The sequence below is a fragment of the Pseudopipra pipra genome, chromosome Z, assembly GCF_036250125.1.
Source record: "Pseudopipra pipra isolate bDixPip1 chromosome Z, bDixPip1.hap1, whole genome shotgun sequence".
NCBI lineage: Eukaryota > Metazoa > Chordata > Aves > Passeriformes > Pipridae > Pseudopipra > Pseudopipra pipra.
The window spans coordinates 7,917,182-7,941,374 of record NC_087581.1 but is presented as its reverse complement, the minus strand read 5'-3'; the positions used below and the strand labels follow the sequence as shown (position 1 = coordinate 7,941,374).

Sequence of the window (24,193 nt, the reverse complement as noted above, 5' to 3'; positions counted from 1 at the left end):
CAAAATCTGAAGTGCATAAACTGTTGTTTCTTACTTCTCACGCTCAACTATGGGTCTGATAAATCAGGATTACTGCTCAAAAAAAAAACAAACAAAGAACCAAAACAAAACAACCAACAACTTAGCATCCAAATTAGCCCTAAGCAAAAGAGAGGAACAAACTAGTGCAAGTCACAACAGAGGTTCCTTCTCCTCCTCTTCATGGCACCACTGTTTGTGCAGCCAAGTTGCAAACTAGCCAGAAAGTTCCTCATTTTTAATTTACATGGATTATTTCAGAAGTCACCGCTTAGACCTTTCTTTATGGAGTTAAGTGTCAACAGTTCAGTCAGGATACCCTTAGACCCAGCAGCCACTTGAATCTTTCAGTAAGTGTGGCATTGCATGGACAGAAAAAAATCCCAAGTAGTAGGCTTTGGCTATTACTGAAATCCTCCACAACTGCCTAGTAGAAAACTTGTGGCAGGACAACTCTGTATACTGTCACTTGTGGCTGTAGGTGTTAATAATCTGTTGATAATCTGAATACTGCATACATGACTGCATACATATACTCTATCATACTTTTCTACTCTGGGAAGACAAAACACAGCCAGGGTTTTCCTTCCTTTTCCACCCAAATACCCAAGCATACCCAAACATAATATATTGGCAGCTGTAGTGAAGGGGAATGGCAACAGGGAAAAATAATCTAGGCAAGTTAAATTAGTGACCTGCTTGCTTGTTTAGTGATAAAGACAGCCAAGCCAACAATTTTTGGCCAGACTTTGTGATTGCCTGATTTATAATGTAGATTTTAGAATTACAGCTTTAGCAGCACATGTACCTCTATGGAGCATGTCATTAACATACCATGTTTAACTTTATGGAAGAATGGAAAAAGAAAGCACTCACCAGAAGCCAGCTCTTACACAGCCTAATTACAGCAGAAAAATCACCTGTCACCACCCTTCAGGGTACACTGGGCTTTCAAGAAAGCTCTAATTTACTTATATTTGCATACCACAAGCTGTACAGTAACCATCATTTTTGCAGCTCATCAGCAGCCACAAACCCTTATTGCAGTTTTGGGCTGGGTTAACAGGTTCAAGAGCACCCAGCAAGTCACAGTCTCACCATACTGGACATTAGACAAGCAGTAACACATCTCACACTCAAAATACACCAACAGCACTGACTGCTTCCTGCGAAAAGGGACAAATTTCCAGACATCCTCCTTCACTCTCATTATACAGAAGTTAGCCTCAGTTGAGTACCACATTGTTTGCTGCTCAAGTTACCCTGCAATATTTTCAGTGAGACTCTTCCCAACCAGGCATCATTCACAGCAGGTATCAATGTATGAAAGCAGAAAAAGAAGATTCAGATGCTGAAACCACCACCAGACCAAAGTAACTTGCAGGTGTTTAAAAAAAACCCTCAAAACAAAAAACAAAACCACACCAAAAATAACCAACCAAAAACCTTTGGTTCAATTTAGACTTTGTAGGAAGAAGAACTTTCTCCTGCTGGCAAGACTGTCCTTGTGCTAGAAGCAGATATACTGGCAACTTTGCAGCAGATCCAGTATATTTTATGGCCGGCTTCAAAGTGTTTCAAAACAAGTATCTGGAAGACATCTACATAATTAACTATTGTTCACTGTTGTTCAGTGAAGTCATGTCATCTTTTCAAGACAGAAAGCCTGCAGAGACACAAAGGTTGAATGCTGTGGCTGTCTATAGCCTGTACTAACAGCAAGGGGGACAACATTTCAGGCTCAAGAGCCCTGATCTTCCTCGGAGGGAAAGCTGAGGAGTTGGATGCCAGGGAAGTGACCTCAGGAGTATCCAAGCAATGACCTGTCCAGCACAAGCTCCTTCATATTTGCTGCAATACTGCCCAGCCTTTCAGAACACTCTGTGGACACCAGATCTCACATTTCACACAGGGCCATAACTACTGCAGCCACCAGGATTAAAATGCTGTGATTCTTCCATCAGCATGGAAAAAAAAAAAATTTCTCAGCAAATCCAGTGCAGGGTAATCCACACTGTGCACTAAGCAGTATGTGCTGCAGAGCTCTCATTCCCTGTACAATCAGTTCTGCACTGGGCATTGCAGCCTGTATTGTAGGGGGGTTTGTGCTTCTGCTCTAATCTCCAAAATAAACATACAAGGCAGTGTATCTAATTATATCTAAGGTAACACATAGCTCATTTGCTTTCTTACTGTGAGCAGTTAGTTTTAAACACAGCTATTGCAGTATCAGATTAACGATCATGGAAGTCTGCCTCAATAGTTCATTGTCCTTACAGTCCAGTAGCTTAACACAAAAAGCCAGAACAGCAAGATTTTTAATTTGCAAATTAAACACTGACTGATCTGACATTCTTGTACATGTTATCATAGGATATTGAAGTTGCTTCCAGTGTGAAATGATGTTTTTAAAATCACAGCTTCATCCAAAAGACAACTGACTACAGCAAACTAATGAGAAAATTTCACTAGAAAAAATAATAATATGTTTAAAAAGTCAGACAGTGAAAAAGTGTTTATAAGGATGGATTTTTAAGTCACCTACCTGTTACACTGAAAGATTTTCTGTCATAAACACATTACTAGGGCTGAGCACATATCAGGAAGTGGTTGAGGCTACCTTCTTACCCCACATGTATAGATGAGTCCTCCAATAACTAAGAACAGAAGTTAAGAGAGGAAAAGAGGATCCTGCACTCTCCAGAAGAGGTTAATTAACAGCTACCTAAGAATCCCTTGATTTTATGGACACTGCTAGAACAGTAGTGACATGATAAGCATAGCATGGGTGGGGAAGACAAACTTGGTGCTTTTGAAGTGCATCCCAGGAGCCAGCATTGGCTAGGGACCCACCCTTGGAAACCCAGGATTCTCCTTATGTTCCTTCTCAGTAGAGCTGGATGACCTGCCCAACAGAAGCGACAAGAAACAAAATGCCCTGACATGTCCTGAACACTGAACTCTGGGAACTTAATACTGAAGCCAAGGTTACACACAGGTGTGTGTACGAGGCTGACTCAGAGCATGAAAACCTGTACATGACCACTCGTGCCACACATTTCATTCAGATGATTGCCCTGTTTTCCTAAAAAAAAAAAATAAAAAAATCACCTAAACTGGGACAACTTATTCAATCAGTTGGCACTGGGGCATTTGGCCCAAAGGTACTTTTAACTTGCATCCTCCACCTTCTGGGTGAATGCTTTACCCTAAAGGGCATTAAGCACATCTCTCTTCAGCTTCCCCCTTGGCATCAGGCCACTGTCCAGACAGGAATGCAAAAGCCCAAGCCAGAAAACAAAAGGAGACTGACTGCTCAGAGCACAGAGCTTGGAAAAAACTGTCAAGATCAGTAACATTTCACACTGGCAAGTGAGCTGATAAACAGGAGCTATCCCCCTTTGCAGCTGTACACCTTAAGCTACAGAGGCAAGTTTCTGCACTGCTGGCTGGGTTTTGGCCCTACCCCACTATGCAGACAAGAGCCCACGAGGCAAAACTTTCAACAAAGGGAAGGAAGGATTCCTCAGTATAAACTCACAGCCTGATAACTACATTACCTCAAAAAAAAACCCAAAAAAACAACCAACAAAACAAACCCCAGAAGATATGAGCTTAGTCCCTTTAAGATGCAGAAGGAACTGAGCACATCTCCAGCACTTTTGGCTGAGAGCCACATATTAAATTTCTTGCTGAGGCCAAGACCCTGAGGAGGGCACAGTTGTCCCCAGGCAAAAGATAGCAGAACCTCTCCAAGTCCCACTACAAAGCTGGGCATGTAAAGCAAGTGGGGTGGCCCTCAATGCCACCCTTCCCTGCTGAAGTTGTTGACACTTCAGGCACCTCTGGACAATTTTAGTTCTTTACCCTACTTACCACAGATTGCTCTAGAACTGTGATGAAGTTACAACGCAAGAATGTATGGGATAAAAATATTGCTACAAAAGCATAGCAGGGATTATTTGAGAGATCTGTATTATTCTTTAAGTGGAAATTTCACCTTGAACAACCAAACTTGCCTAGAACAAACTTGTAAGAAAGGAAGAACAAGGAATCAAAATCATGAAGTGAAGGCCTCTCCAGTATCCCAGCAAAGATAAGCAACCTCCAGATCAGACATCCAAAACATCTGAACACCAACTACCATTCCTCCCTCATCATAGCCGTGTTTAAGAGCAGCATGGTTAAACTGCAAAGAGCAGAATGGTATCCAGCAAAGCAGCTCACAGATTTCCATAAAAAGGGACACAGATGCTTTGTTTTCTTTGTGAAGGTGAAGCTTCCTACAATTTACTCCACAGTTTGGGAAGGAGGCTATCAAGCACTCTTAAAAGCCTGACATGTCAAGTGGGAACACAACACAAGGGCTTTGAAGATAAAATTAAGGAAAGATTCAAGCTCAGGGTTGGCAGTCAGGCTGATCTGAGCACCCATCTGGAGGAGTGCCCATTCACTGTTCAGCAGTGGAAGTATTACCAACAAAAAAGCATAACAGGTCAGCACAAAGAAAATTTCAAAGATTTGATCTAGAGTTAAACACTACAAAAACCACCTGTGTTTTGCTAATTATTGCTAAGCAACATTAAGGCCAACAGTTTAGCAGAGTTCAAAATGAATTAGGAATTATATGGGTAATAAGAACATCCACAATTACATTAGCGAGGATAAAACAGTTTATAAAAGGATTAAAGGAATACCACACCTTGTGGCATAAGTCAGCCACTATATCATAGATAAATTTTTCTTTGATTGTTTTGCTTAGCACAGAGCAGTAGAAACCATGGCCCCTGTTGCAGCAACACTTAACTCAATTGCACTAAGGATCAGCTCTACAAAAACCAAAATCAAACTAGACTTCACCAGCTCAGGTTCAGACTTCTCTAGTGGGCTTGTTCAACTGTATATTACATCTATCTTGGAATAAAAGCAACTCAAGCCAAACTTCAGCCAATTTATATTCACAGATGCTTTATATTCACCACACACTAAACTAGAATTGAGATGTTTAAGTCACAGAAGCTGATGTGACTCACCCTCAAAGCCAGATCATCACAATGGAACACCCAGACCATCACAATGAAACACCTAAGTAAGGTGTTTTCTCTGCTGATTTCAGTAACCAGCTACTACCTGAAGCTAAAAAAAATCCAAAGTTGTGTAACAGGCTTGCCTTGTCCTGTCCTAAAAGAGATCAGAGAATTGAGATCTTCTCCATTCACAAGCAGCTTTGCTCCAGTGGCAGGATTATTCATTTTAGAATAGTTTAATCACTTTGATCTCACACCTTGGACGCCAAGATACTGGCCAGGTCCAAGTCTGATAGAATAATTAAAGATGTGCAGAAACCAAACATTTTTACCAGCCTACTTTCCTTGCATCTACAAAAAGCAGCTTCATTTGCCATTAGCCCCATGAAATGGCAGAGGGGTTCAGACAAAGAAGTTATAATTACCAAGTCATCTCCAGCTGAAGTGCCAGCTACCATATGCTCTCTTCAGAAAACCCAGACTACTCTATGTAGTAGTAGTGCCTAGTTTATAAAGCTCCCTATATTAACCTTCATTTAGACAAGAGGGTGGTTTTGATTGTACCAGGCCTTTTTGAAATTTTTAGCTGTTAAAATAGTGAAAGCAGAAGGATAAAAATGAATAGTAGACCTAAAGAGCAGAGCAGACCACTGCAAGTACAGAATTCAAAGCGTTTATATAAGGTGATCCATGTTTCATCCCATATTCCTCACTTTTTAATTAAATATTCTTTGCCAATGATATGAAATATTTGGAAAATACCTTAATCTGTTGATCAGTGTCTGATGAAGTTACAGAAGCCTTAGAAGTCCTGTATCAGAGTACCACTTTCAGTGTAAAAACACCTTGAAGGGTCAGAGGGAGATGTGAGACTGCTTAAAAACTTAAAAGCCAGAAAGGAGGGAAAGCCCAAATGGGTATTTTTGCCATTGCTCCTTCAGCAAAAGCTACTCACAAATAAAACACCTACCATCAGTACCTGCATTACACCAGGGACTGCAATTTTTTCACTTTAACATTTCAGTACTGCAGAAGCTGATGTCACTTGCCAAGGAAAAAACTTCCCTCTAATTTGGCAAAGCTTCAGAGGTCAAATCAACTATTAACTAACATAGGTTTACAGTGCTACTAGAGAAAGTTAGAAGAGGTTTTGCCTGTGTTGAGAAATGTGGCTAAGCAGAAACAGAGAGTCAAATGACCAAATGAAATAACCAGAGCACCAAACTGGATCTGTATCACAAAGTCTGCCTCGTATCCTGACCACTACCAGGTAGCTTTTAAACATGCGGGGAAAAAACCAAAAATACATCTATATAGTAACTGTTCCTGTATCTGCAGGGTAGGATCTTTCCTAGGGAAAAAAGTGAAAAAATGTCATAGGAAATTGGTCCTATCACCAGTTTTCACCACTTGCTGCCCTTTGCAGCAAGAAGTAGCTTGAGAGTTTTTCACTTACACTTGAAAGAAGCTTCCAACTATGACTTTTCACAAGTTACTACACAAAGAGAAGCTCAGAAGCCAGCTATTAGATGACAGGCAGAAAGAGTACACCTAGTTTTCTGTAACTTCTCCGAGCACCTGGTGTTCTGCTTAAGATTCAGTGACTGTAGAAATACCTGCCATAGTTGGCAGCTACAAATATGCTTGTGGCAGCAGGAAACAACTGGCTCAAACTCCACTTGTTTTATTCGGTTGGACTTTCTCTGGGTTTTGCTTTTTGTGCTGAAGTGGAAGAGAATTAAGTGCTCCAGAAGTAAAGTATCAGATTAAAAATTACCGGTTTTATCTACAGAACAACAAATCAACATGTGCAGTCATGGCTAGCGAAACACACATGGTAAGATGGCTCACTTTCTCACCATGGAAAGCACTACAGAGACCAGGAGCAATCCCTGACACAGTTGCAGCTTCAGCTGTTTAGCTCTGACATGGAATACAATTCTCATACTAGTATCTATCTGCTTGCGTGCAGGGTTTATTTTGCACTGGGATTTGCTGCAATATTTGTATGACTACTGTATGAACAGTGGGGCCGCAAAATGAAGCACTCCAGTAGAACCTGAATGCACGCCACATGCATCAGTCACCTTTCTGGGGACAAATATACCCTCCCAAGAGATCTTGCCTCATGCATCAAGAGGGCAGCCAGGCACACTGTCATTACAAGAGAAGAACCATCAGGGTTGCATCACTCAAGAATCACACCACTGAAACCAGCGACTTGCTGTTATAGTCAAATCAACTTCCTGTATAAGCCTCAAGCTGCTCATTGCTCCTGGTTCTTCTGTCAGCCCGTTGCTTTTTCTCAATCTTAACATTTGCTTGCTTTTCTCCTGAAGATATTTAAGTGACTGCAGTTGCCAAGACAACCACTTCATCAACACCAGCACCTCAGCTCATCTATCTTGGGCCTCCCTTCCGTTCATCATGACTTCTAGGAAATCAGCTGCCAGAAACAGCAGTTTTGAAATCTGGCTTTTGTTTTTTTAACTTTTAGTAGTAGCCTTTGAGATCTTCTGTCCTAAGAATCTGTAGTTCTTGTCATAGGAACAGCTTTGTTTTAATTATACCCTAAGAAGCCAGGTTTCCTGTAAAGCTGGAAGAAGTCTGATAGCTTAAATTCCAAGGCACTGAGGCAATCACAGAGGTATACATCCAAACCAGGTTTATGCATGCCTATGCTGTTGCTTTCAATAACTCACGGAAGCCTCCTTCAATTTTGTTGTCTGTTACCAAGAGAAACAGGAAGTGACACAATATTTCTTATACTTATCAAACTCAGCACAGGCCTTGAAATGCACACCCACATGTGTGTCTTTTCTAAAAAATATCACAGAACCTCCACAAAGCAACTAGTAAGTGGATAATCCCCGTAACTATATGCATGTTTTAACTAAATGAGGCTTAAGCTGTCAAACTCTCCTGCTATGGCAGCCATGAAACCCGGTGGCAAAGTCAGCTGAGCTCTGCAAGCAGCCAAATCCTAGGATGATATACTACAATTTCTAGGAGTTTCTCAATAGTAGAAGTATGGAAATAAGATCCTGCCTAGCACTGCCCTTCCCCCAACCCTCTTTCGTTAGACTGAAATGAGAAGGAGGCTTCACAAGTTCAATCACAGCAAGAGCTTTGATCAGAATTTACATCTTATAAAATATGGGATAAACCAACAAAAACAGTTAAGCCAGGTTTGGTTGAGTTCTAATGCCAACAATGCTATCAGCACCTTTGTATCACCAGCATCTCAAGCCACATGAGAGCAGCTTCCCAAGCTTAGGTCTACATGGCCCTGGTTGCTGTGCCTGAGAGATTTACAGCTGCGACTGTACTGGCTTTGCATCCATTAGCACGGATACTGGTTGCAGCCGAGCCATGGCAACGTGGATTAAGCATGGGCTACAAAACCAGCTTGTAAGCTGGGTCAGTTCACAACTGGTGTTAAATATCACGCTGTCGCTACCAGACCCCACTACAGGTCAAATGTGCCACTGCTGCATTGCAGACATACTTAAACACTATAAAGTGATCCCAATGGTTTATTACTGTGGGCCTTGGTAGTTTGCCATGGTTGCCACAGTGTCATTGGAGAATGCCCCATGTACTCCTTTTGCTGTACCTACTTATATAAAGTTAATAAAACTAGACAAGGTAAAGGCTTTATATTCTGCCTGACACTCAAACCGTACATGGCAATCACATTAAGCTGTGACTAAACATTATTTTAGTGAATAAATATTGTACAACAGCATTTATAATTAAGGCCGTTAGAAACACCAGCTTTCCTTATAAAAGGAAAGGTACCTGCAGGTCAGTTGTGCTGTAGTTTTCTATTTAAAGTGCTTGCTAAGTGCAGAATTTGGCTTCCCGCCCATGTGTTTTAAGCTCAGTGTTGTGGCATAGCCTGGGTAATTGCACTTCGGGTGACAAGCACAACAGAGCTCAGAGGCATGTCAGTAATACACCTCAAACCTCGTCCTAACTGACTGGAGCCAAATCCTGCCCTGTGAACGTGCCAGCTCCACGACATGCCACACCAGGCTGTTTCCCTGGCTGTGCTCCTGAGCTGCGAGCCATTTCACACTTCCACACTTGACATCAAATCCCACATGCTGGTTTCTCTTTGCTGAGAGGCTTTATTTCAAACCTACCCCTGAAAGCAACAGGAGAGAAGACTTGGGGTGGCTGTAGTGGAAGTGCACAAGAGTCTGGAGCAATTAATACAGTACAAGAAAGAAATCCCAGAGGTGAGAGGTAGAAAAGCTGGTTAGCTTCAAAATCAGTGCAGATCCCTCTGACATTTCAAACGATGAGGCAGACAAGGGACAACTTTGCCCCCTCCAACAAGAAGTTCACTCAGATTCTCCACAATACACTCTTTCTGAGATTTATTTGCAAAGCCTGCATAGCATAAGTCTCACAAGCCTACATACTGAGGCCTTGACTTGATGGCTTTCTCTTCAACACCAGGAATGTCCCCCTCCTCCCCCAGGTTAAGTTACACAACCCCAGCTTTATTTTTGCTCTTAGAGAATTGCCGCAGCTGCCTCATGGACAAAGTCTGTGCAGAGGAGTGTGACTTGTCAGTACATCAGGTTCTGTGCTGGGGTGCTTCAAGAAACTGCTCAGGCTTTTATTTTTAAAAACCAGGAATAAGCAGAAGTTCTTATTGAAAAAATCTCTTTGCTTTTGTGCTTAAGCAGCCTGAAAGCTATTCACTTGACAATTTCTTCAGCTATACTGAATTTAAATACTGTACTTGTAAACATACAAGTTGAATTTGTTTTGGAAGAAAGCTTTCCATGTGTTATTTATAAAAAGCAAGACAGTTCCTACCTACAGATTTAGTCAATTATGCTATTAGAAGATACACCCATTTTACATAAAAACTTTAATTTATCCAGAATAATGAATATGAACTCATCTGTTAGAAAATGTAGTCCCTGTACACTAAATTACTCTTCAGGGTGAAAGAACATTTGACCCTACTTGACATTCAAAGCTGTGCAAACCCCTGTGTGTCTACACAGCTCCTCCAATGTTATCCCAGTGTCCTTCACGTGAGCACCTCTTACAGTCACTAGAGGTGATGAACAAAGCACTGCACTGGCTCTCCCTGTTTGTGTAGCATCTGCAGACTGTTCTGGACAAGTGCTGTGCTTCATCCACACAAAAGGCCTAACAGATGACCATTTCTGGATTGTGCATCCCTTTCACCCAGTCTAACATCAGGGTGTAGCGAGTCGCGTTCAGAACAAACACGACACAACAATATTTAAAAGTTTTACCAACTAAAGCTCAGCTAAACATGTAATGAAGAAGGTTTGTTGGCTGCTCCCTAGCAGAAGATGATGTTTGATTGGCCATAAAAGCATCTAGTAACAGACACAAACTTTTCTTGGAAGAGGTTGGTTTCCCACAGCCCTCTTATTTCAAGTTGACGTCCTGTAGTTACTAATCCACAAATTAGGATTCAAATTCAATGCACCAACCAAGCGTTAAAACTAGGTTTTAAGATCAGCCCAAATTTTGTCATCCTCAGTTTTTCTGCATTACTACATTTGGATAAATTATTTATCACACAAAAGTAGTTTAACAAAACTGACATCCCTTCTGAGAACAGGGAAACTCCTTTCCAGTGCCATCACTATGTTCCTCTGCCATAAAACACCTCCTTCACAGTACTTTTTTTTACTAGAAAGAGATTTAAAATAGTTTAGATGACAACCATGTAAAACCAACTACTTACACAGAATTTGTTCCCCCTATACTCAGCACTGGTGAGGCCACCCCTCGAGTGCTGTGTCCAGTTCTGGGCCCCTCAGTTCAGGAAGGATATTGAGGTGCTGGAGCAGGTCCAGGGAAGAGCAACAAGGTTGGTGAAGGGACTGGAGCACAGATCCTATGAGGAGAGGCTGAGGGAGCTGGGGTTGTTTAGCCTGGAGAAGAGGAGGCTCAGAGGAGATCTCATCACTCTCTACAACTCCCTGAAAGGAAGTTGTAGCCAGGTGGGAGTCAGGCTCTTGTCTCAGGCAGCCAATGACAGGACAAGAGGATACAGCCTTAAGCTGCACCAAGGGGGGTTGAGGTTGGACATTAGGAAGAATTTCTACACAGAAAGGGTGAGTAGACATCAGAAGGGGCAGCCCAGGGAGGTGGGGAAGTCATCATCCCTGGAGGTGTTTAAGGAAAGACTGTACATGGCACTCAATGTTCTGGTCTAGAACCTGATCACGATGGTGATCAGTCAAAGGTTGGAAAAGACTTCTGAGATCGAGTCCAATCTAATTTTTTCTGTGAAACATACTGTATCTCTTATTCTTTCTAGAGCACAGGACTCACTGCTCTATACTTAGCAAAGAGAGGAAAGAAAAACCCCAAAACTTACTTATAACCTCAGCTACGAACTAAAGCAAGCTGAACAAAAAGTAAACCCCAAATAAATTGATGCATGCAAGAGTTACAGATACAACAGAACTGATGCAGTTGCCAACAAACGAAGGGTTTGTTTCTGCCCACTAACCTCCTGCCAGAGGTTTGCAGTATAACTTACAGGTTGTCCTAGCATCAGTTCTGCTTTAAAAGCAGGCACTAGCCACCTTGGAAGCATAGGTTAGATGTAGGCAGGTCAAAAATACTTCACTGTTCTCTTGGAAAAATGTGTGGCTGTGGCACTTGGACATGGTTTAGTGGTGAACATGGTGGTGGTGCTGGGTTGACAGTTGGACTCAATGACCTTAGAGGTGTTTTCCACCCTTAATGATTCTATGGTTCTAAATAGGTGAAAGTCATCTACATGCTCAAGGCTGAGAGCTACAGGGGAGAAGATGAGACAGAACAAGGCTGAGACACCAGGAGCTCTAACCAGGTCACACGTGGTGACCTTATGTCAGCCTGCAGTCATGACTCAAAGTACAGTTACTCCAGTTTAGGAAGAGAGTTGAAGGAAGAGAGGGAGATGACTCAGGCAGCCTTGGATTCCAAGAGATTCCAAGACAAATGAAGAGGCCTGGGAGCATGATGATGACAAGTCTCTCATGGTCAAGCATGGTAAAACCTTCCTCCATGCCTCTGCCATTGCACAGAGCTGACCGTAGAGAAAGTGGTATCAGCTGCCTGGACAGTAGGAGACATCTCATGTGTGGTGCACTGTCGCTGGGTATCTGCCGAAGGGTCCCGGTGTGAAGGGGGAAGAAGGACAGATGACACACACGAGGATGGTGAGACAAAGAGATGTCTGCCTGCTCAGCGCAGCAGGCAGCCTTTTATTAGGTTCTTCCACTTCTACTTTCCCACACACACAACACAAACATATTTCCACAAAAACACTGAGGAATGCGCACCTGCACTTCAGCCACACAGCTCAAGGCTGTGTCCATGGGAACTATCTAGTTAGCTTCACTGCTCCCACGGAAAACGGCACAACACCCCGCAACACTCCAAACTCCTCAAACTTCAGTTGTGGGGCTGTGACTTCACCCCACAGTGCACATGCTGAAGCCATGCCCATGTGACATTTCACTGCACCCCTACAAGGCACAGGAACAGGCAATGCCCTGCTTTGGGATAGTTACTCATGGCCCTTACCCCAACCTGACCTGATCCACCACTTAGCAACACATCTACAACTGCCAGCAGGAAATGCCCTGGCTGAGGTAGGTACCACACACCACCAGCAGCCATCCCACCATGGCTTCTCACAACTTCTGTTGATTGCCAGCAGGATACTTAGCTGTCCCTTGCAGGCAAAGCATGGTCTCCAGTTAAAGAACTCAAGCATAAGCACATCATTTACACCACAGACGTGGACAAAAGTGAACAACTGCTTAGTAGGTGCAGGACAAGCTTGAAAATTGGATGAAAATTAATAGTGATATGTCTGAGTTGAACATTAAGCAGGCTGCTTTGAATCAGGGAAACTTGAGTATCACTTCTAACAGCACTAGAACCCAGACTTATTCCATAACACCCAGAATAAAGTGGCCAAGACTGGCAGATTCCTTATGCCATCCCTCCTTAGCCGCAGCCAGTACAACTCCGATCTCTTTCCAAAGGTAGAATAGCCATGGATGAGATAGGTTCAAGACCATGTACTCAGCTACTATTGCAATTTAAAATACATCTCCAGAGTAACAGTTACTCTAGTGAGGCTGGGTTTTAGCTCCTGATGAGTCTGCCCATAAACTTCTGAGGGTCAAAACAATCTTCAGTATTAAAAGTTTTCAAAAATAATTCAGCCAATTTCAAAACACAAAAGCCAAAATGTTCACAGACTCCTACCCAGCTTCCCCCCGCAGTGCCGCTATTGCTGTATTTAAGGCCAAAGGCAGCCAAGTTCCTTCCACACAAATCAAAGACTGCAACCAGCAGGAAAAAAAAAATCAGTTAAATTTCACAGAAAGCATATTAGTCAAATTTTGAAGCACATAAGCTTTCAGTTTTCTGGCAGAGACTGAGAAATGGAAATCATTCCATATGTTGGTCTCAAAACTTTCATTTTTATATGCTCCAATGGAGATAAGACAGCATATAAAATGCTTAGTTTCATTTGGAAGTACTTAAAAAAAAAGTGACAATAGGTCCTCATAGAGAATTGTTTAAACATGACTATGGCTGTGTCAAGAAACAGCCACTTGATACTCAGAGAATTATACGAGAGAAAAAATGTTACCATCACACTCTGAACTTGAACACTAAGTTGTCAATAAGAGTTGTGCCTCAATGTCTTTTTTGCTTAGCATTTTGAGTAACACGGACTCAGCAATAAAAAATGAGGTTAGGCAGAGATCCCACTGAAGTGGCAACATCATGAAGAACAAACAAGGCCTTTTCTTTCCACCTTAACGAAAAAATGCCATGCACCTTCATCTCAAGCATTTGGGTAGGGGCATTTTGTTACCACATGAATGACAAAATAGAAGGGATTTAGGTAATAGCTACAAGATACTTAAAAGGTACAGAAGAGATTGTGAGCCTCTCAAGTTATACTGCTTAATGCACCACTGAAAAGCATTCAGATACTAAGTGTGGGTACAGTTACTGTTCTGCAGAGAAGTAACTGGGAACACAGAGATGAAATTCAGTTTTCCTCAATACATTATAAGAAGCCCATTCTTTTAATAAAGGTGAGTGCTTTTACAGATAGTTATTCTAGCCAAGATAAGCAAACACTTGCACACCAGTGTGGTTTACATCCATGAATAAGGGGCCTTTACGAGCAGACTTTATGCAAGAACAAATGCGTATTCACAGAACGTATTGTAAGTCAAAACTACTCCATTGCATGGCTTTTGTTTTGACAAGGCCAAAGAGGGTGCTGCAAAAGAGAATATTATTTCAGCCTTTGCCTAGGTCTGACAGCGAAAGGCTTCTAGCTGCAGAGGTGTCTAAGGATTAACTTAGAACCAAAGAATTTTTGCACAATGGACAACAGTCTATCGCTCAAAAATTGACCCAAGTGGCACAATTGGTTAAACACTGGTCCTTGCACTGTTTCAATACTCTGGCAGAGAGTTTTGCATCTTAACCCCTCCAAATATTTAGCTACAACAAATATTAAAACATATGTTTTAAATACTTGACTAGGATACATAACTTGGGGAAGAGTCACACAGCTATTGCATACGTCCTTACTGCTATTGACTTAGGTTCCTCAAGCAAAAACTGTTTATCCAAACTTTTAAACTACCTGCATAATTTTAAGACAACAAAATAGACCAAAAGGAACATATTATGTCATGCTTTCAGTACTAAAACTTTAAGGAGTAAGACACAGCCTGTCTGCCAGGCAACCTTCTCTTTGTTAATTACAAATACTATGAAACCTCAAGGTGTCACCCACTTAAAGTTCAGCCCCTTTATGTTGTCATTGTTCTCCAGGTAAAAGCCTCAGTTTAAAACAAACATCCAGGAATCTTGAGGTCACATTTGTTCAAGTCAAGCAAGATTCCAAAATATCCTAAATGCATCCTAATTCAGTAGTTCTCATTTACCTCCTATTTGTAAGCTACTTTGGGCAAATATTTATGCATTTTAAATATTTCAGAAAGCATGGAGATAGGCAATCAATCAATTTGGGTAATCTTGGCTGCTAGTGCTTTGGGGAGGGTACACAATGCCAAAGTTATTACTGTCAAACTGGCATGGTGAGATGAGACATTCTCAGCAAGTCACTACCACAAAAACTTAGCAAGATGAACCGCAATTCCTCTAACTCATTATGCTGGATAAAAACACTAAGGCTTTAAAAATGAAGCAGCACTCTGGAAATAGCTAGCTAACTTTGTGCACATGCATGTGCGTTTGCACACATCTGATCACGTGCAGACCAAATTATAAGAGGGCCTGCTGTATTATGAATCACACAACCTCTAGTTCATCCACACTGCAGGTCACCTGTAACTGCGACACTTTCAACTTGAACTCAGTTACATTTACGCTCAACATAAAACCTCCACCATTTAGCCCATGCTATTCATTACCTTGAACACCTGATGAACCTGCCATGAACTACACAACCAAACGGCACCCCAAAGATCAGAGTCAAGGTTCTACAAGAGGTTCTTTTTTTTCCATCATTCCCTACCCTCTAGACACAAAGTGAGTATTGTGCAGTAGACCTAAAGTGCTATTATACAGAAGACACCTATGTGAATATATCACCATGTAAACAGCGGGTAGTGACTAAGTCACTAAGAGTGACTTCAGAAACAGTGAGGCAAAAACATGTTTGAGTTTTTGAAAAATTATAGATGTGTCAAACCCTCAGACACTGGCATAACATCACTGCACTACTTGATCCAAAGGATTTAAAAAAAAAAATACCCCCCCCTCACTCTTCTAACACTACGGAGTCAAAATCTTGCACTAATTCCTATAATATGAACCACATCTAAAGCTACATGCTTTTAGTTACTATTGCTTCAAAAGACAGGCAAGAAGTTTCAAGAGGCACAGTTCTTTGCATTGTTACCTAAGGGAAAAAAAGTCAAGTTCCTTTTTTACCTTATCCAAGGACCACTCTGTACAACAATTAAGCAAACCAAGTGCTCACTCTATCCACATGGACAGCTTTCCACTTTATTCTAATGGCAGAGATGGGCTGTGCTACAGTTCACCTCTTTCCATACAACAGGACCTAACTGCACATGATCTCATACATTCAGGCAGCATCAGAAGTGCAAACCACTAGCTGTGTGCTTCTCAGCACACACAATAATCCTACCAGGATCAGAGGAGCCCTAGGGAAAGGACTGGGAGCTGCCCACCAAAATGACCTTGCCCATTTCCTCCCGAGGATGCACTGATGTCCAAAACAGGTTACAGGATGGACAAGCTGTCTGTGCAGACCACAGGGGTAGCCATCCAAAGAATTATATGGAACAGCAGAGTGAGGGACTATCAGGCATTGCCCAGGCCTGAGAGTCTGAGGTCATAACTGTGCTTATGATCCATGAATCAACATCAGAAGTTTTTTGCTTCCCTGTCTGCAGGCAGTTGAGAGGCTCCTTAGCTTTGGAGACAGCCTGCTCTGAAGTGGAGCTCTACAGAGCAGGGCTCTATCTGCCCGCAATTCCGTATGCCTTTGCTGCATCAAACCACTGCTTATTACCATCAATGATACCTAAAGGCAACAAAAATAGGAGACCAAGTACTCTGTAGCACCTTTCAATGCAGAGGCCTGCAGAAAGCAGCTCGAGCTCAGAGCACCACTTGATTCCTACAAGTTATATAATTATATAAGTGCTTAGGAAACTTCTATTTGCTTAATTTTAAGCTTTCTGAGAAGTAGACTACAATACCAAACTTTTAAACATGGTGTTCATTCTTGTCATTAATTATCCGTAAGTTCTCTATTTCCTGCTCTGAAATATTAAGAAATACTGCAAATCATTTTGAAATCAAATCACCTGGAAGAAGCTGAGATCCAACAATACAGAACTCCATATAGCATAGGGTTAATGAGTAACAAAAAGCAAGGATAACAATGCCTTGACAAGTATTTAGCCCCCAAATTGCTTGACAAAACTAATCATAATGCTTGGTGTTTTTTTCCCCTTCCAACTTATGTGTCAAGGCTTGTTCCTTCAAGCAGAAAAAAATACCTTATGAAAAGAACTGCCTTAAGAACTATCAAATAGTAACTTTAACAACGTAGTTAATTTTTCTCATTTCATTTCATGCTAGGTATATTAATTTTAATCTATCCAGCCTGAATCACCTCTGAAGGAGCTTTTAATATTGACTTTTGCTCTATATTAAACATGCTTCTTGACACAGTGCGCTTGGTCAAACCGTGCTTCTGGGTAGTGCTATATGCTCAATAAGGAAGTTCCTATTTGTATAATTTCTCACTTGTACCTCCACTGAAACACTAGCTCCCTGCACAAGAATACCATCCAACTAAAACAAGTTAGAAGAACTGCCTTTTTTAAAAAACAACCAAACGCTGTGGTGCTAAGGTGCAATGGCACCAAACATTCAGGACCTTGAGTAAGCCATCAGGAGACACTTTCTAATAGTCCTGCAGGTGTTCTGAAAACACCACTTGATCAAGGCATTGGGCAGAGGTTCATCAACCACCAGGCTCTGACAGCTCAAGCATCAAAGAAAGACATTGGATTTCAAGACAGAGATATGAACTGTCACCTGAGATGGTGAAGGTTTCACCACGCACAGCCCTCAGCCACTGAGATCTATCCCAACTCACACCCATCATCACCAGACTACAGCATAATCACCTTTGTTGCTGTGGTCCCCATTTAAGTATCAGCCAAAATTAAGGATGAAGAAGTTCTCCTGCCACATAGTGAAGGACCCTATCAGACAAACAGAAGATGACTATGGCATTAAGGTGGAATCACACCTAGCTCTGCAGATGGCTGCACAATCTGGTTCTCTGCTGCTCAGGCACTGCCTGCAAAACCAGAAGAACACATTCCAATCACTTCCAGAGCAATTCAGAACTATTACATAGGCCAGTGGATTCTGATCAAAAGACCCGTATTATCCCAGCTGACCTAAGAAAGAAGCCACCACTTCTGACCTGACCTGAACACAAAGCATTTCATTCTGAGAGAAATATTGCCTTTCTCACTCAAAAAACCTCAGTAACTGAATTAGATGTGAGCAACACCTTAGACACACAAAGTCTACCTACATTTTACGCTTAAACTCTTTGAATGAATCTGGGACCAAAAATCAAGTTCATCTATTGCAGTCAAGTGCCTGTAGCCCAACACAACTGATTCTGCCAGGAACTTTAGTCAAACGCAATTTCTTCCTGACAGCAACTGAGGGACAGACATTGGCTCTTATCTCAACTCCTTTGTAGGATTTAACATCACTGCCCCTGAGCTATTTCTGCCTTTCCAGTGAGGAAGGAGAAGTAACCAGTGCATGGAACAGCTCGACTCCTTCCCGGAGGATGAAAACGTGGAACCTAAACAAAGCATTGCCCAGAACATTAGAAACTACTGAGAATGACTGGGAATACAGTAACTAGGTAAAGCAAAGGTTGATATAATCTCCATTGCAGATGTCCAACTTCAGCTGATCACACAGAGGAGGGGGACGCTGCTGGATCATCCCTTGCTGGTACAAGACGCTCTTCACACAGTTGTTGCTCCTGGAGGCTGCTGCCCTTTCCATCTAGCTGACAATCCTAAACTCTGAAGCACTGCAGCAGACTGAGCATGGTATACCAGCTGAAAAAATAAGCTTAAATGCTGTGTTTGAATTTTTAAGAAGTCCCCAACTTTATTACAGCCAGCATGTTGATAACCTACCATTTAAACAAACATTCAAGGGGACTTGTTTTCTGCTTCAGTTTATCAAATGCTAGAGTTACAGGATTTGTAACTGAAACCAGAGTCTGTTCAAATGTTGAACCAGCTTTAGACAGCAGTAGCTCCTGTCAAGGAGGTGCAGAGAGAGCACTTTCCTCCTTTCAGTTTGTTCAGCTATTACAACAACCCAGAGAGAAAGGTTGTATTTCCCCAAGACGCCAAAATCTGATGTTACCAGCTCCAAGATTTCCACAGGCACAAATCAAGCATCTGTATTCCTTACCAATAATCATTAACACTTTCTTTATTAAGGTCACTTTAAACACAGGTTTTCCTCAAAATATTTATACTGTAGCTTAACTAGAAGCCTTTGTTCTTCTCCAGTTCCCACCCTAAAACCACACTTCAAGTGGAAGACAGTTCCCAAACTCTCATTGCCACAAAGCCGAAAAAAAGCTACATCCTGTAATTGCACATTTCTAATCCTGCTTACCTAACCTTAGTAAACTAAAAATACAAAACAAAATGAAGCTGGATATTTCATCACGTCAAGAAATGCGAGAAATGAAACAGATGCAAGGTGAGCACTACTTCAGAGCAGCATATACTATCAATACATCATTGAAGTCACTCATCAAATAAAGTTTGGGTATTAATCTGATCTCTGAATGACTTCATAAGCCATGTCTAATGCATCTGAAAGCCTAATACAAAGAGAGTCATGAACATCACTTCTCCCTAGGGACAGAATAAGGGTCCAGACCACTTTTTCAGTGGCTCAGAAGTCAGAACACATAACCAAAGATCAGATGCTACAAAAACCCACCCCACAGAGCTCCTCTTGGAGGAAGGATGAGAGAAACAACACACAAGAGATTTCAGCCATGCTACTTAAAGGGAATACTGCTGCTCTGGAGGGGTGGAGGCACCACCAGACCTCAGCCTCCCACTCTCAAAACAAGTATCACAGGACTGGTGAAAAGAATTTAGAAGAAAGGCACAACAGTTCAAGGACATTAAATACTCAAAAAGACAACACAGTCGCAATACTGAGGTAAGGCAACTGGAAACCTTGCCTAAATCTATGCTTGTTAACACACATCCCCAAATTATTTCACAGGCTGCTTCAGGTTCCTTTCAGGAACAACTGCAAACACACACTCCAGAGAGTTCCCCAACCAAGCAAACATATTTTGATCCGTTATGATTTCTTTGAAAAAAAATGGATGAGTAATTTAAGTGCAGGAAGAGGTCATGAGACCATTCGGATGTGAAGATGACACTGTTACCAACCAACGACTGGAGCGACTTCCTGAATAAGTAATAATGGAGGTGAGTCTAAGAATACACCTATCACACCTACATGAGTAAGCCAGCCAACTCATTACAAAAGGCAAGCCTTGTGCCAAAGCCTTCCCTTCCTCCCAAACAATGAGGCCAAACTGAACGTGACTCAAATCTATTATTCCCCAAGCTACAGGTTATTTTGGTTTTGTGGAACAAAGCTTTTAAACCTTGACCTGGAGAGGCCAAGAGGCACTAAAGGTACATGTTAGTCCAGCAAAGACACCATTCAAAATTTTCTTCAGTTTGACAGAAGCCAAAGGGCATGGAATAAGAGATGCAGGAGACACAACTAAAACAGTTAACTGCTGGAAGCAGCAAGCTGGTGGGGACAATATTTTGCCAGAGACCAAGCAGACATCAAGTGCAGAGAAGTGTGCCTGATACAGCATATCTTCTGCACACTCTAAGGTCTTCCAGTTGCTTGTTTTAAGAAAGAAAAGTGCAACTCCTCCTTCTCCAGTTGTTTTGATAATTTAAGTCTGCTCCCTTCAATTCTTTTCTGGGATAGCCGTGTCAGATTTTTTACTTGTTGTATGTACAAGAGTGGAAATAACAAGCACAAAAGTTTTTTTGTATTAACAGGAAGGCTGAGAGAGGAATTGAAAGCATTTATCTGCCTTCACCCATTACGTGTTGCTGCAGCCCTTTGAAGGTTGGAGAGGAAGAAAACAGGAGTAGAAAAAATAATCATGTAAAACAGCCCTGAAACCCATGAAGTTCTGACGAAAACACAGCCTTTATCCTGAATTAGCCATCGATGAGTGAAACTATCAAGGGACGGCTGGAAAGTCTCTTCCTTTGAAATAAATATCATCATAGAACTATAGAATGGTTTGGCTTGGAAGGAACCTTAAAGATCACTCAGTTCCAACCCCTTGCCATAGGCAGGGACACTTTCCACTAGACTAAGTTGCTCAGATCCCCATTGAACCTGGCCTTGAACACTTCCAGAGACAGGCCATCCACAACTTCTCTGGGCAACCTGTGCCAAGGCCTCCCCATCCTCAGAGCAAAGAATTTCTTCCTAACTCTCTTTCAGTTTGAAGCCATTACACATTGTCCTCTCACTCCATGCTCTTTTTAATAGTCTCGCTCCATCCTTCCTGTGTTCCCATCAGATCCTGGAAGGATATGGGAACATGGAACAGATGATCTCCAGAGGTCCCTTCCAACCGCCACAGCCCTGTGATTCTGTGACATACACAGAGAGCAGAGCCACGGGGGCACCCTGGGGCGGGAGGGGCGAACTCTCGCCCTTCCCTGAGGTCCTGCAGGAGGCTCTTCGGGGCTAAAAGAGCAGATTCCCAGCGCGGCAGCGGCCGAGGCGCGGCCCCCCCGCCTTGCCCAGGCCGAGCCCGGGCCCCCTCCCGCAGGCCCGGCCCCGGCCCGGCCCCACCGCGCGGCACGGGGGGCGGGGGGAAGGCCCTACCTTGAAGTACCCGCCCTCGTACAGCGTGTTGGGGGGTCCGAAGATCGCCACCTCCCAGTTGTAGAGGTCGGACTCGTCGACTAGGGTGATGCGGAAGCCCTCGACCGGCTCCTCCTGCAGCGACTTCAGCTCCAGCATCAGCGCCTTCTGCGAGCTGCTCATCTGCTGCTGGGCCATGGCGCGGCGCGGCCCCCGCCGCGGCCGCCCCGCGGGTGCCGGTGCCGGTGCCGCTGTTCCCGGTGCTCCCGGAGGTGCCGGAGCCGCCCCCGCCCCTCCCCGCGCTGACGGACCCGCCGCCGCCACTTCCTTTTGTGACGGCGCCGCTCGCGCTGACCTCAGCGCGCCGCGCCGGACACGCCCCCGCCGCGCGCGGGACACGCCCCCGCCGCCCCGTTGGACACGCCCCCACACACCGCCGCCGCGCGCGCCGCTGCGCGGCACGCCCCTCCCTCTTCGCCCCCCCCCCTTTCGCCGCGTGCGCTTAAAGGGGCCGCGACACCCCCCCAGCACCAGCACAGGAGAGAGCGGTCACGGGGGAGGGGGTGTCACGGAATCACAGAGTCACTTAGGTTGGAAAAGACGTCCGAGATCATCCAGTCCAACACGTGACCGATCCACCACCACTGAGTGCCATGTCCAGGCTTTCCTTGAACACCCTCCAGGGACGGTGACTGCACCACCTGCCCGGGCAGGGCAGCCCCTTCCAGTGTCTGATCACCCTTTCTGTGGAGAAGTTTCTCCCGATGGAACCTAAGCCTCCCCTGGCACAGCTCTAGGCTATAAAAAAAGACATTAAGCTATCAGAGAGCATCCACAGAGATGGTGAAGGGTCTGGAGGGGGAGCCGTGCGGGGAGCGGCTGAGGGCACTTTGTGTGTTCATCCTGGAGGACACTGAGAGGAGACCTCATTGGAGTTACAACTTCCTTGTGAGGGGAAGAGGAGGGGCAGGTACAGATCTCTTCACTCTTGTAACCAGTGACAGAACCCGAGGAAATGGCATGAGGCTGAGTCAGGGGAGGTTTAAGTTGGATATCAGGAAAAAGTGTTTCACCCAGAGGGTGGCTGGGCACTGGAACAGGCTCCCCAGGGAAGTGGTCACAGCACCAATCCTGACAGAGTTCAGGAAGTGTTTGGACAATGCTCTCAGGCACTTGGTGGGATTCTTGGGGTGTCCTGTGCAGGGCCAGGAGTTGGACATGCTGATCCTGATGGTTCCCTTCCCACTCAGCATATTCTATGAGTTTATGTCCTCTCATCCTGTCACTGGTTGCCTGGGAGAAGAGCTCACCCCCCACCTGGCTACAGCCTCCTTTCAGGTCATAGAGAGCAATAGTGTCTCCCTGCAGCCTCCTCCAGACTAAACACTCCCAGCTCCCACAGCCACTCCTCATAGGACATGCACTCCAGACCTTTCACCAACATCTTCGCTGCCCTTCTCTGGACCCACTCCAGCACCTCAATGTCCTTACGAATGGAGGAGCCCAGAACTGGGCACAGCACTCGAGGTGTGGCCTCACCAGTGCCCAGTACAGGGGAAGAATCATTTCTCTGATCCTGCTGCCACATTATTGCTCATACAGCCTTCTTGCCCACCTGGACGCACTACTGACTCATGTTGACCAGCACCCCCAGGTCCTTTCCCACTGGGTATCTTTCCAGTCCCACTACCCCCAGCCTGGAGCACTGCAGGCAGTTGTTGTGATCCAAGTGCAGGACCCATCACTTGGCCTTGTTGAACTTCATACGGTTTGTCTTGGCCCATCAATCCAGCCTGTTCAGATAGTCACAGGTTGAGGGTGAGTACAGCGGGGTGTGGTTGGCCCACTGACAGGCACCCATGATCATAAACCAGCCGTTTTTGTACAGAGAATGGTTTTTGAGGAGTGAATTTGCATGACCAAGGATCCCCTAAAAATCCTGCAGCATCCCCCCAGGAGCAATAGGACACCAACAGGCAGCTAGCAGCCCCCCACAAAGCATGTTTTGTTTTCACATTCTCTGTGGACATGCAACATGGTCACACCAGAACATGCCGTTTTGAGCCTTCCTCCCGTTCCCCAGCTGGGTTAAGAGTGAAAAATGATTGCAAAGATGTTGAGGTATATCAACCAGTGAACATGAGCCAGCACCTGTTCCTTAGCAAGTCTTTAACGAATAACATAAACAATATTCATTGTAAAAATAAAGGAAGAAAAATAACAGTGATTGTCCAGGAGGAGGACAACCCATTTGTGCTTGGCATTTCTTTCATCCTTCTGCACATGGCAGGGCTTAGGCCACCACACAGAGGCACCTGCTCCTTGGACAAACAGGTTGGATGATGTGTCCCAACATCCCTTTAGCATTACATAGCTTTAACCTCCTTCCTTGCCCCCATCACCTCTCACGTCTCTCATGCTTTCCCATCCTGATGACAACCCTGTGGGCAAGGATGACCGTTGGATCAATCTCCTGCATTTTTCAGAGCTATGGACTTTCCCAAAGTCATGGGACTGACAGTGAGGGGCCACCTGCATTGGTGAGAGATCATGCAGCTGGGCCAGTTTGGAAGTCTATACTTGGCACTTGGCAGCCATGACTCTGGCTC

The 24,193-nt window shown here is 43.8% G+C and overlaps 1 protein-coding gene across 1 annotated transcript in view; it reads right to left on the bottom strand.

Moving 5' to 3' along the window:
- The window catches only part of LOC135407559 (ubiquitin-conjugating enzyme E2 R2), a 54,020-nt gene extending 32,083 nt beyond the window's left edge, over positions 1–21,937 (bottom strand). The window contains exon 1 of the mRNA XM_064642698.1: positions 21,606–21,937. Coding sequence (XP_064498768.1) covers positions 21,606–21,782 — 177 coding nt within the window. The 5' untranslated portion in view covers positions 21,783–21,937. The remainder of the gene's footprint in view (positions 1–21,605) is intronic.
- Between the last annotated feature and the right edge of the window lie 2,256 nt (positions 21,938–24,193).